This window comes from Camelus ferus, chromosome 34 (genome assembly GCF_009834535.1).
Source record: "Camelus ferus isolate YT-003-E chromosome 34, BCGSAC_Cfer_1.0, whole genome shotgun sequence".
Lineage (NCBI taxonomy): Eukaryota > Metazoa > Chordata > Mammalia > Artiodactyla > Camelidae > Camelus > Camelus ferus.
The window spans coordinates 20,797,762-20,811,220 of record NC_045729.1 but is presented as its reverse complement, the minus strand read 5'-3'; the positions used below and the strand labels follow the sequence as shown (position 1 = coordinate 20,811,220).

The following is a 13,459-nucleotide window of genomic DNA, read 5'->3' as shown; positions in this document are numbered from 1 at the left end:
CCCCAGGAAGACGGGGCATTTATTGGAAAGTTACCTGTGGCATCCAGGCCGTCAGCAGAGGCTGGGCTCGGACCCAGTGCAGTGCCCCCCGCACCCTGTCTGCTGGTTGCCACCCCTCATCCTGCTCCTAAAGTTCTAACCTTTGCCCGGGGAAAGCCTCACTGGGAGGGAGAAGGAGTGGGCAGGGCAGGAATCCCCTCCATCCAGCCACCATCTCTCCAGGCAGCACTTCTGCTCACTAAATGTGTCTTATCTTCTGTAATTTCTACTCCTGGGTCCTGGCCCCACTGCTCCGACCTCCATGGGACACAGCCCCTGGCACCGTTCAGGACAACCGCCGTGGCCCCACAAGCCTTTCCTCTGACAGCAAAACATGCCCAGGTCTCTTGGCTGTCCCTGCCCCCAAGCGCCCCCTGGACAGTGGTCACCCGCCATGGCAGGAGTTGGGACCTGGAGGGAGGAGGTGCAGGGGCCCCCGGGGCTGGGCTCTCCTTAGAAGCACAGTCAGCAAAGCAGGTGACGAGGGAGGGAGGGCGGGCCCGAAGGTCTCGCCAGGGCGGGACTTGTGGAGACACTCGGAGCTCTGGGGAGTCTGAGAGCCGGGCGGGGTTTTGGGTGAGTGAGCTCCCTGCGTCTGAGGTCAGGAAAGGGTGTCCACGCAGCCCCGGGAGTGAGTCGGGGGGTCAGACCCACCCGCCCGGAGTCGGGGAGAAAGCCTGAGAAACCCTCCCGGTTTACTCTTGGTTCACGCCTGGCTTGCTGGAACCAGGGAGTCTGGACAAAGGAAAAAATGGACACACAGACGTGTCCACTCAGGCTGTATCTGGCCATGACAGGCTGTCCTCGCCTGCAGGGCTGGGCATGGCTCAGGCCCCCGAGAGGAAGGTCTGGCTGTGCACCAGCAGGGGGACGGGACGCGGACATGGGCGGGGGGGGGGGGGCACCTGCAGCAGAGCCTGCGGCCCCCCCCAGGCTCTGAAAGGGGACAGTGGTCCCACACTCTCCCAACCTGAGGGTGGACTGGGGAACTTAGAAATCATAACAGAGTAAATCAAAGTGAGATATTGTATCTTCACAGAAATAGCAGAAATAACACAGCCAGGCTGAGGAAAGGCCCCCTCATCCCCAAGCTGCTCAGAGGGGGTCTGCTGTGCTGGGGTGACGGGGCCAGAGCAGGTCTGCAGCCGGGCTGCCCACACCCTAAGTGGGTGGCAGGCGGGCGGGCCTGGGGGCTTGAGGGCCTGCCTCCCCCTCTGCGCCAGGCCAGCGCGTGGCAGCTTAGCCTTCGGCAGGTAACCCAGGGCTCAGAGGCTCAGTGGTCCTTCCAAAGCCCTCGGCTGGGAGGCTGGCGTTAGGCCCATGGTCACTGTCACACCCGCCCAGTCCGGCCCGCGCGCCCAGAAGGTGTGGATGACGGGCATCCCCTGGGGACGGGCGGGTGGTCCTTTCGTGCCCCTGAGCTTCCCCACTTCTGGGGCTTGTGTGGCACTTCCTCTGGCAGGAGGAGGGCAGGGGGCCTAGCGGGGTCAGTCAGTTCCCAGAAGAGGTGGGGGAGGTGGGGGGCGCTTGGTGCCTGGTGCCAGGCGGGCATCAGGGTCCACACCGCCCCGGCCGAGAGCAGGATCTGGGACGGGGTGGGATGCGGCGGGGGGAGGAGCTTCTGGCTTCTGAGCCCGAGCAAAGCGCAGGACAGAGCGTGAGGGGCACCAATTCTTCCCATTCCAGGTCTGAGAGTAAAAACGCAAGTGAAAGAAACCAGAGAAGCGAGAGGAGGCAGAGTGCTTCGCTAAGTGCGTTACCTTGAGGATAATTTCTAACGTAAAGATACTAGTGAAGACATAGTCTGCATTGCCTAGGATCTGAAAGAAAAGCAGAACCGGGTTAGAGCACGGTGACCAGACGCAGCAGAGGCGTGTGTGTTAGCGACAGAGGGACCAGCCACAGGAGAGAGAGGGGCCGGCAGCACAGGAGGGCCGGCAGGCTTTACCTTCAGAGCAATTTCAATGGTGAAAATGGTAGTGAAAACAATGTCAAAATAAAACAGAATCTGTAAAACAAAGAGAGACGGGTGGGGCTGGGCGGGGCTGGGGGGAGCAGGACGGTGGGAGGGAGGGCAGGTGGGCACTTTCCCCGTGGAGCCAGGTCGGGGTGGGAACGGGGTCAGGGCCAGAGGCGGCTACAAAGGCTGCATGCTGAGGCCCCCAGACCTGTCAGGAGAGCTCTCGGGCCGACTTGGCTGGCCCTGGTCTGGTCTGGTCGGCAGCCTTGCTCCTTAACTCAGTTTACTTACAGACCCAGATCAGATCCCTGGGTGCTTGTCAACACGACAGGGTGGGGCTTGCTTTTTTTCTTTTCTTGTGTGTGTGTGAAGATGCAAAGTGCTTAACTCACACTGGGGTGACTCAGCCAGCCGCTGGCGTGGGTGGGACCTACACTGGTGGTGGGCCTTCAGGCAGGGAGGGGGCGCCCCGGGCTGGGCCGGGCTCCAGGGTTCCTGCTCTGCTCTGTCTCAGGTGGTGGATCAGCGTAGGCCAGCGCCTTTCTCAGCAGGAAAGCCCTGGCCGGGCAGTTTGCAGGACCATCCTGCTGGCTGGGCAGGGGTCTGGGGGCTCCTCACCTCACACCCCCCTTGTCGGGAGTGACACAGTTTCGAGATTTTGCGATACAGAACTTATTTTGGCCTTTGACATAGGTCACCGGAGCCAGGGCTGGGTCTCCAAACTGAGTTTTTACTTCGCGGAGGGTCACTGAGCTCTCCCGTGTGAAGTCGGTCTCATCCGCCCGTGCTCTCCCAGTGACGGGGCGAGGCGTAAACCTCTGAGTTCTGGGGACGCGGAGCCCCGGGCGGAGGAGGTCCTGACCTCCCGGCCTCGGGCCCTGGCTCCACTCTCACACTTGCTAGTGGTCCTGAGAAGGGTTTCTGTCCACGCCCTCGTCCCTTAGACGTCTGGCATGGTCTCTGGGCTGAGCGGGGGGGGGGCCTGCCACCCCCAGAGCTGAGGGCTCAGGTTTGGGGCCGAGGGGCGCAGGCTGGGGAGCGTACGTGGTTCCTGAAGGAGGTGTGCCGCACCGGGTCCTCGGCGGCCAGGGAGACGCTGCTGAGCAGGATGAAGAAGAGGATCAGGTTGGTGAAGACGGAGTCGTTGACGACGCGGTGGCACCGAAGGCGGAACCTGCGGGCGAGGGGCTGGTCACCGGCGGAGGGGCGGGCGGCTCTGGCTGCGAGCCCCTCTCCTTCTCCATGGGGCAGCCCTGCGGCAGGGCCACCAACGCACAGCCGCAGACACAGCTGCCCGCTGAGCGCCCACCGGCCCGGCTTCGTGGCCCTACGGCCCCACAGGCAGTGCGCACCCGGCACCCTGGGAGTCTCTGCACCTTCAGATACGGCCGTGACCTCCTCGGCTGGCTTTCGCCTCGGGACCTCCCTGCCCCATCACGGAAGGTGATCGCTTTGTACGATCTACCTCGCATTCTAAGTACAGGCAATGACAGGGCCGCCCAGAGACGTGGAGGCCGCCGGGCTGGTTAGACCCAGACTCCAAGGAGGTTTGCCTGTAGCAGAAATCCAACCCCACACCTCAGCACAGTTACAAAGAGCGACACAGCTGACCCCTGGGCACTCACGGGTAGACCCTGGAATGCCAGGGGCATCTCACATACGGTCTCTTCTTGATAGTAGAAAGGGAGGCGGGTGTGGTTACCATCTTCCTTTACAGACAAAACCGCTGGAACCAGGAAGGAGAGACTGGCCCAGACACACAGGCTGCAGAGTGTGTGTGTGTGTGTGTCTGTGCGTGTCTGTGCGTGTCTGTGTGTGTTGGCAGAGGCGGGGTCGGGGCCTGAGCCCAGGCCTTCAGACCCCTGCCCCCGGCAGTGTGGGTGACTAAATGCTCTGAGGGACCTTACTGATGCAGAAGCACCAAATCCTGGAAAGGAATTTTCTCTTTAAGACAATCCTGGTTCCACCATCAGAGTTGGGGAAGGTCTACACTGATTCCCCTTCAAAGAAACAAACAAAGCAGCTAACAAGCCAATCCACCGAGCTGGTGCCCGCGTGACAGGCAGCCGGACATCAGAGGTGCCTGAGGACAGAGGCCAGGGGCAGCACTGCCGCCAGGAAACGGCACTTCGAATCAGAGGCGCCCAGGACTGCCGGGCTGAGCCGGATCCCTCAAGGAGCGTCGGGAAGAAAGCTCCCCATCACGGGAACTCGCCCATTATGATGACGTGCTGAGGTCACAACCAAAATCACTGAACACCCAAGAAGATAAGCCACTGAGATGGGAAAGCAGAAGACACTACAAACAAGTGACTGAGACCCCCCCAAGACGGCAGACACTGGAAGTATCAAACCACAGGACAGCTGTGCTTGAGACAGTTAATGGAACGAGGGACTTGCTCACGAAGGTGACGGACAGCCAGAAACTCAGACGTGGCAGACAGAGCTGGGAAAACCAAGCAATAGATGGAACTGTCTGAAATGAAAACATGTAAGTTGATCTAAAAACTGGTTCACACAGCAACATAGATGGAGCTGAAGAGAGAACTGAGAAACCGGAAGACAGACCTGGAGAAATGCCCAGACTTCCGACAGAGGGACTAGGAGGTGGAAGGCTCGGAGACGCGAGTGTGTGAGGTGGGGGCACAGAACGGGGTCCAACCCACGTCTGCTTGGCGGGCAGGGCGCCAGGCGGCGGGGAAGACGACCAGGCAGCACGTACAGGCACGGCAGCTGCAGCGTTCTGAGAACTCGTGGTTGTTAATCTAACCTGTAATGTCGCTCAAACGTGACAAAAGTATAAATCCACAGGCTCAGGAAGCCTGCCATACTCTAAGCAGAATAATGGAAAGAAGTCTACGTCCAGACTCGCGGCAGTAAACGTGCCCGGCACCGGGGCCCGCGGGCGATGGTGAAAGCTCCTAGAGACAAGGGGCAGGTGCCTCGTAAGGAGTGACAGCAGGAACCGCGACGTCACCGTGGGGTAAGACCCCCAGCGCGCTGAGGGCCAAGCCTGTCAGCCCGAAAGCACACGCACAGCAAGCCTGTCTTTCAAGAACAGGAAATGGAAACAGTGACAGGTCGACAGAGGCCGAGTGAATTTACCACAAAGGAACTTCTTTCTGTTTTGTTTTGTTTTTTGTCCGGGGAGGTAATTAGATTCTAGAAATTTATGTGTGTGTTTGTTTAGTGGAGGTGCTGGGGGTGGAACCCAGGACAGAAGGATGGACTGAGACACATGAAAAATGGTGAACCAACAGAAAGGCAAGTGGCATGCAAATCCAAACACACCTGCCTGCATAATGATGCCGATCACGCTAACCCTGGGTCAGAAGCAAAGGCCAGGGCTAAAGTGTTCGCCCACCGCAACACGCAGGGCGGGAGGCTGGGAGGAGCTAAATTCACCTGGCTATTTTAACTCCTTCCATTTTGCAGGAGAAGGATGACGATTTTGTTTAACCTCAGGTTTTGTTACATCAAATGTAACCACCAACAGGCCAGGGACAGAGTCCACACATTTCAAACGATGGAGAAGAAAGACAAACACAGGTCCTCTGATTCAGAACCCAGGCCTTTCCCCTAAATCAGCATCTGTTTACACAAGGGGGGGGGACCCACCCACGGGCTGGAGGGCGCCGGGCTTGCCCCGCCGGCTACTCACCTGTTGTTGGCGCTGAAGATGAAGAAAGCGCTGGCTTCTGGCATGGGCACGGCCTTCTCCTTCAGGTGCAGCTCAGAGAGAGGGCGCGGGCGCGGGCCCACCGGCATCTCCGGCTCCTCCTCGTCCTCCTCTCCTGCAAGAAGAAAGCCCCGTTCTCGACACTTACTTTTACCACCGTGCTGCCTACTTGCAGACACCTTCCGACGGACAGGAATCAGATAGCTTCTGTGTCTCGGGGGATGAAGAGGGCCCAGCAGGACCCCAGCTCTCTCCCCGCGGGCCTGGCGGGGGCTCATGTCTGCTGGAGGCTGACTCCCCTGGCAGACACGAGGCAGGCTGTGAGCTAGGGGACACCTCATCCTGGTTTGCCCAGCCTGGCCTGGTTTTAAACTGAAATTCCCACACTCCAGGAAACCCCTCGGCCCCCCATGAACTGGGATGGCTGGTGACCCCAGCGTCAGGCACTAGACAAGGTGGCCACGTGAGACTGGGACATTGCCAGGTGTCCTCGTCCGTCTAGGCTGCAGGCAGGGGAAGGGGCATGGCTTGCTTGACCTGCTCCTGACAAGCAACCCCAGCCTTGAAGATTCCAGGAGCTTAAAATCGACGCTCTCCCTAGTCCTGAAAACACGAAAGAACACTGTGCTGCGGGGACAGTAATGCTGCTGTCACAGGCTCTTCGTCCGAAGGTCTAGGCGCTGACACCAGTCACAGAAGCACCTTGCTCCCTGGGCTGGTGGCCACACCGAACGTGAACCACAGGCAAACGGCTTGTGCCCCGAATATCCTGTTCTGCTAGAATGTTTAGAAGGCGATGGAAGTTAAGAGCATGGACTCCCCAGCCAACGCCTGGATCCCATCTCGGCTCTGTTTCTTTCTGGCCACGGGCATTTGATTTAGTCCCTCTGAGCCTCAGTCTCCCTGCCTGTAAGATGGGGTCACGGCACGTACGTTCCTCAGGATGGTGCCGTCTGTCTCCGACCACGCGAGGTGCTCCTAGCCTGTAGCTGGGCTTAGCATCTCCCTCAGTCGGGTCTCTGCCTGTTAATCCCCCACAGGCTTTCCACTTTGCCCAAGTACTCTCTGAACGCCCACTGACATGGGTGGATAGCGTCCCCCCCAAGTTCACGTGCACGTGGATCTGCAGAGCGTGACCTTATTTTGGAAACAGTGTCTTCGCAGATGTGACCTGTGATGCTGTCATCCTGGACTGGGGTGGGGGGCCCTAGTTTCAAGGCCTGTTGACCTTACAAGGAGACTCACACGGGGCAGAAGGGGAGGCAGAGACGGGTGGGGGGCAGTGACAGCCGGGGCCCCAAGGGCTGCATTGACGGCAGTGCGAGGGGTGACTCCCGAGCCGTTGGTGGGAGCCTGGTCCTGCCAACACCCTGATGTCTGGCTTCCAGGCTCCAGAACAGTGAGAGGACAGATTCCTGTTGTTCAGGCCCCGCCCCCACCGCAGGATGGTTAAGGCGGCCCTGGCTCCGCCCTCTCCCTGCCAGGAAGGTCTCCCCAGAGCCGCGGGCACTCCCCAAGACAGCACCTTCCCCCGGCTCTCCTGAGTCCCTGCGCCTAGAAGCCGCCTTCCCGTGAACCCCGCCGGCCTTCCGCCTTCACCTGGCCTTTGGGACAAAGCAGCTCAGATGCCTGGCCTTACGTGTACCTGTTCCAGCTCTTCATGTGCTGAGAGCCCTGCAGACAGAAACCACGCTGGGCACATGGGAGCTGACCTCCTGGTGATGACTCCCCCTCCACAGCGACGCTCACTTCACAGGAAGGGGCCCCACAGGAGCTCAGGCGGAGACCGAGCTGGCTGGGAGGTGGCTCTGGGAAGCCCACCTTGCGGACTGGCCCTGCCTCTGGGCGCCCCTCTCCTGGCTACTACGAAAACCCGTCTGGCGCAGAGAGCAGCTCTTTATCCAGCAGGAGGTGTCTAGGGACCCGGGGCCTTTTGGAGGACTGGCAGACCACAGGCACGGATCCCCTCCCTCGAGGGGAGCTGACCGGCGAGGCAATTAATATTCAGCCGAAGAGTGGCACGCAGTGAGGGCTGCGTCCAGGCCAAGGGCTGAAGCTTGCTAACCAGCCCTGGAGAGGCCTCCTATTAAAGCAAAGCCGGTAGGACCAGAGTGGGCGAAATCACGGCGCTGACTCGCAGAATCGGGCTGGAGGGGCTCAGGTCCCCGCCTGGACCTTTGTCCTCCTTTCCAGTTTGCTGTAAATGACCTAACACTTTCTTACTCGTGAACATTTGAGGACAGGTCATTGAACGCTATTTCCATCATCTGTGTTTACAGAAGAACACACCGGCAGCTTCGTGCTGGTCTGAATGTCTCTGGATGAATCGTGCATGCGCTGGTCCCGCCGCGCGGCCAGGAGGGCTGGGCTGGCTTGGTTCTCAGGGAGAGGGGGTCAGCGTCCGTCCAGCACACAGCAGTCGGGTTTCCAGCACCGCGTGTAAGTGGAAACTACCTCTGAAGGACGAACCCAAACTTTTAAAGGGACAGAAGGTGGACAGCGAGTGATGCTTCGCAGGCACCAGGTGTGAGGACCGAGGTGCGGGTTCGGGGAGTCAGGCAGAGCTCCTTCCAGGGGGGCAGCTGACCGTGCGGATGCCCAGGTGCCAGCGGAGGCTCATGGGGCTCTTTGTCTTGTCAACGCCGTTCCTGGAGCTTTGAGAAGCGCAGTGAGCCGGGTCCTGCCACGTCCAGATGGCGGTTGCAGACTCAGCGGAGACCGTGGCGTGGCTCGGTGCCCACCCTCGGCCCTTGTGGCCCTGCCCCTCCCCACTGGGTGCCCGTTCTCACTGCTGGGGCTCTGCTCAGGCTGCTCTGACAGCTAGGGCCTATGAAGCCACAGCCTCGCCCTCAAGGAGAGTCCAGCTCTCCGTGTGGCCCAAGTCTAGCGGCCCTAAAAGGCCAACACCCAGAGCCAGGCCGGGGACGCACTTCCTGCACTGGGTGTCTTCTTGTTCAGGCCACCCCCATCCCTCTCCCACGTCTCCGTACGGCTGGCCCGGCCTCTGGATGCTCGCAGGCGGCCCCTCCGCGTCTCAGCGGGCCCCCCGCCCACACTGCCATCGCCCCGCCTGGCCAGCTGCATGACGGTCCTCTCCGTCCTGGTTCTAATCTGCCCGCCCCACGCAGCAGCCAGAGCATGTCTTTCACAAGGGAGGTCGGACGCGGGCTGAGAACCTCCGGTGGTCCCTCCACATTGCTCAGTCCCTCTCTTGCTGTCTTCCTGTTTAAACTTTAAAGACACACACGAGGAGAGAGACTTGACGAGAACTTCTATACCAGCCTCAACACCCACTGACAACTTGCCCATCTCGTTTCACGTTACTGTCTCTGCCTCCATTCTTCGTTGCTGGAACATTTTAGAGCGACTTCTAAACATCTTAGACTCCAGCTGTGAACGTGTCAGCGTTTATAAAGCAGAACTACGATAATAACAGTATCGTCCTAACACGATTAGCAGAAACTTGAAATTGGTTGGATCCCAGTCCGTATTCAGCTTTCCCCCGCGACCTGAAAACGTCACTGTGAGGTCTGTTCATTCGGGATCGAGACAGACCATCCCGCTGCCTTTGGTCGATGCTTCCGGTGTGTCCTGGAAACTGCAGTAGTTTCCGCCCAGAAGGGCTTTCTGCCTGGCACACGGACACCCTCCCGGTCTTCCCTCCGTCCGCCCCTCTGAGCCCCAGGAAGCCCTATCCCCTCCCCCGCAGAGGGAACTGGGCGGGCGAGAGGGTCAGGCTTGGGCGTGAGTACGGAAGGTTCCAACTGCCCGACGAGGTTATGACCAGCGCAGCCCAGCCTGCACCGAGGGGGGTCGGCAAGACCAGCAGGGCCTTGACGGTGGGGGGTGACTTCGAGCTCGAAGCCGGTGACAACACCTGCAATTCTAGGGAAAGCGAAGGCAGACCAGGGCTCACACAGGGTGCGGGTTTCCTACTTGGGGAAGCAAGCCTGAGGGAGGCCGACAGGCTGCTGACATGAAACCCTCTCCAGGAGACCTGCCGGCCGAGTCACGGGTCAGATGGCGGACCGGACACTGAGTCGGGAAGAGCTCTTTCTACGTGAGAGGCCTCAGAGCATCCCACGGAGCAGGGCCCGAGGGGACGTCGGTGCTGACGGCCGTGCGTGTGCTCAGAGCACCTCCTGGTGCGGGCAGGACAGAGTCGGGGTTTACCACGACCGCAAGTGAGCAGGATGCCGCAGCGTACGTTCCACGAGTAAGTTCTGCAACCGAATGGTGCTTTTCCAGCACGGGCTGTGGTAACACCTTCACGTCTAAGCGACCCAGATCCCGAAGCCTCAAAGGCGCTGCTCAGACACGGTTTACTCAGTCTCCTGCTATTATTACGAGGAACCCAGGAGAGTTCTGCCCCTGATGGCAGCGGGCAGTGCGCACAGAGGCGGGGCGCCTGGAGACAGCGCGCGGCTTGAGAGCGGGTCCCCCCCACCCCCCGACCCTCTCCAGGCGGGGCAGTGGGGCTGCTACCTGTCGCTTCCGGGCGGGGGTAGGAAGCCTTGTCCTCACTTTCGTTGGGCTGGAGGTCATCCATGTTGATCTAGGTGGTCAAGGGAGAGAAGCAGAGCCCAGTTAGGCAGGGCCCACGGTTTTAGGGCCTCAGAGGGGCTGCGAGGCCCCTCAGCCCCTCCCGTCCCGGCCGGGCTGCCAACACAGAAGCACGCCTGCGTTGCTCTGCACTCGGCCCTCAGGAGCCCACAGGAGGCTGGCCGCCTCCTCCTCCCCATGCCCCCGGCTCTGCCGTCCGCCCTCCCCGCTGCACCCACCGAGCCCCCTCCCCCATCCCCACGGCGTGGCAGCGGCCCAGACCCTGGAGGCGCCCTCACCTTGGTGGCCGGCGGGGACTCTCCGGCGGCTGTGATGGATTTCAGCTCAATTTTTTCCTCCTTGGTCTCCTCCACTGCTGGCTTCTCCACCATCTCTTGTTTCTTCTCTGGGCTGGCAGTCCTGGCCCGTCAGCAGGAGAGAACAGAAAGGGGTGTTGGCTGGAGGGCCGGGGACCCACCCTGGGGTCTGCTGGGGGCCGGCTGCCTGGGCCTGTGTCCACCTGCCTTGCAGGGCCCATGCAGCTCAGTCACAAACGCCACTGGGCCTCGCCTGGCTCTGGCCTCGCCAGAAGGTTCCTGGGGAACTCTGCTCAGTGCCCAGCAGGTGCGTGGCCCAGGACAGTGATGGAGACAGTGTGGGGCCCTGGCTTGTATTCTCCACCCCGGGGACGAGGAACAGAGCAGTGAGAAGGACCCACTCTTTCCGCTGGAACTGTTTCTCCTCTGAGTGGCTGCTTCCCCCTCCATCCTTTACTCCCACCACAGGTCATGGCCTGTCTTCTCAGAACAGAGTCCCCAACTTCCCGGACAGGTGGGGAAACACAGCACCTTCCCAGAGACTGTGATTCACAATGGCCCCCCCTTAGAGCAACGCCTGGGGACGGGGAGAGGCCCCGCTTGCTCCAGGGAGCCCCCGTGCAGCCCCCTTCCAGGAGTGACGGCCTCTCCTCAGCACCCATGGGAGCGGCATTCCAGAACCAGGCCCAGGCCCGGGGAGACTTGGAGGGTTACCTGGCCAGCTTCTTTCTCTCCTTCTCTTCTTCCTCCTCCTTCTGGGCAGAGGTGAGGCTCTCAGCATCTGCCAGGTTGTCCACAGCAATGGCCAAGAACACATTCAGTAGGATATCTGTTTGTGTCCATTCTTAAAGAAAATGACCCTTGGCCTTGGGGTTTTCTGCGGGCACAGGGGGCAGGAGGGTGCAGACGTGCAAGGGTGGGGCTCCCCCCCGAGGGGCTTGGAGCCCCCCTTCCCCTCCCCCCCACTTCACTAGCATCCCCAGTGTTCCTTGGGCTTGAGCGCAGGCTGGAGCCGAAGAGGGAGGCAGGCAGCCAGGCCTCGCCATTTAATTGCTGGCTTTTGTTACTGCCTCCTGCAGACACGGCTGGCCGTGGCTGACACCATAAGCAGCACTGCCTCCCACGGACCCAGCTGAGGGCGGGGGGCTGCACCTGCTGAGGGGGTGGCTGCGGGCCCTGCGCACTCCTGCTGTGAGCCCCTCAGACAGAGACCCTCAGGGGCCCAGCCAGCCCCAACCCGTTTCCTCTCCGCCTGCCCCAGTCTTGAGGGACCCACTGTGGGTCAGAGAACCAAGCCAGAGACGGTCCAGCTGAGAGGTGAACGCTTGTCAGGCGCCCCCTCCTCCCAGGCCCCGGGTGGCACCATTTCCCACCGGGAGGCCAGAGTCTTGTCCCAGGAGGCTCCCGGACGCCTCCCCCTTGGCCCACAAGGGCCGGGCTTGGCGTGGGCTGCCCGGTTAAGCCTCACCTGACCCGTCAGGTCGGAGGCACTGCTATCTGCACCCTGCTTCCTGGACACCGAGGTGGACAGCCTTGGGCTGGCCTGAGGCCGCTCACTGGCACCCGTGTCCAGGCTTCTGGGATCTTACTTTAGACGGCCCTGCACGCAGCCTCAGGGGGTAGGGTGGGGAGAAGGGCGCCTGCGGCCTGGGACCAGAAACCTGCCCGTGGCCTGTCCAATCCTGCCTGTGACCAACGTCCAGCAGAGTGGCTTCAGAGTGCAGGGACACTGGCCAGAGAGCAGGGCGAGAAGTGAAGGTCACTTTAGGGGCTGAGACCCCATCCTCCCTCTACAGGGGCACTGGGCCAGGGCAGCGGGGGCCTGACGTCCGAGTCCCAGCGAGTGGCTGCCCAGCACAACACCAGGGGGCGCTGCTCGCTTGGCGTCGGCTGGGGATACACTTGTATCCGCAGCCCCAGGCCCAGGCGCCGGGCCCCCACCCAGAGCCGCCCGCATGGCTCAGGAGGTCTGGCCGGCTCGTGCTGCCAGCCTGCCTCTCCCTGCGGCCCCGCGGTCAGCCCTGCTGGGCGCCCTGGCATCGAAGGGCAGGTGAGGGGCGGGGCGGGGGCAGGAGCAAAGGATACAGTTCCCACAGATGAAGAGGATGATGAAGTAAATACAGACTAGCATCCCTGGAAAAGAGGGGCCGCCATAAGCCATGATGCCATCATGCATCACCGAGTTCCAGTCCTCCCCGGTCAGGATCTGAATGACACAGCCCCGCAAGGGACACACGTTAGACCAGCAGCAGACCCGGAGCTCCTGCCCTGCCTGCCTGCCTGCCTGCCCGCCCGCCCCGCGGCCTCACGGCGGCGCGGGCCTCCCTCTCCCCTCCTGCCCCCGGCTCTCCCCGCCGGGGCTCTGGGCCGTGGGCTCCAGGTCCGACCCTCTCCTTGGCCAGCGTGGGCGGCCCCGGCGTAATTATCTGAGTGGCTAAAAGGGCTCCTGGGCAACATGCTCCCACCGCCCAGATACACGCATGACGGCCGCTGTTGGCTGACCCTCGGGCTAAGGCATCAGGGCGAGTGTGCTCCCCGAGGGGACGCCGGCCCGCAGAGCTCCCTGAGCCCGGGGAGTCTGGGCACCACCTTTAAGGTTTTGGCAACATCCACATATTATTCCTTTTACTCTGTAAATCAATCTGCTTTTAAAGTTGAGTGCTACTTTAGCTTGGCCTGAAGCCAAAATGCCTACAAAGTCGCAAGTCTGTGGCGGTTGTGTTTCCTAGGGGCCAGCGTGATGGGGAGGGGAGACCCCTGCCACCCTCCCCTCCCCAGCAAGAGCGGGCCGCTGTCTTCTGCTTGTGTTTTGAGCTTTCATGTAAAATGTATTTGAATACAGGGTTCCACAGCCAAGAAAGAGTTCTTAAACCGCTTAATTGGGTCTTTTTCCTGGTGGCCCACCTGACAGCGGAATTCCGC

General features: G+C 61.2%; 1 protein-coding gene across 1 annotated transcript in view; it reads right to left on the bottom strand.

Annotated features, from left to right (window-relative positions):
* CACNA1C (calcium voltage-gated channel subunit alpha1 C) overlaps positions 1–13,459 on the bottom strand; it is a 327,004-nt gene that overhangs the window by 62,782 nt on the left and 250,763 nt on the right. The window contains 7 exon segments of the mRNA XM_032473339.1: positions 1,988–2,047; positions 3,044–3,173; positions 5,661–5,793; positions 10,164–10,233; positions 10,520–10,640; positions 11,252–11,366; positions 12,623–12,743. Of these exon segments, the coding sequence (XP_032329230.1) occupies positions 1,988–2,047; positions 3,044–3,173; positions 5,661–5,793; positions 10,164–10,233; positions 10,520–10,640; positions 11,252–11,366; positions 12,623–12,743 (750 nt within the window).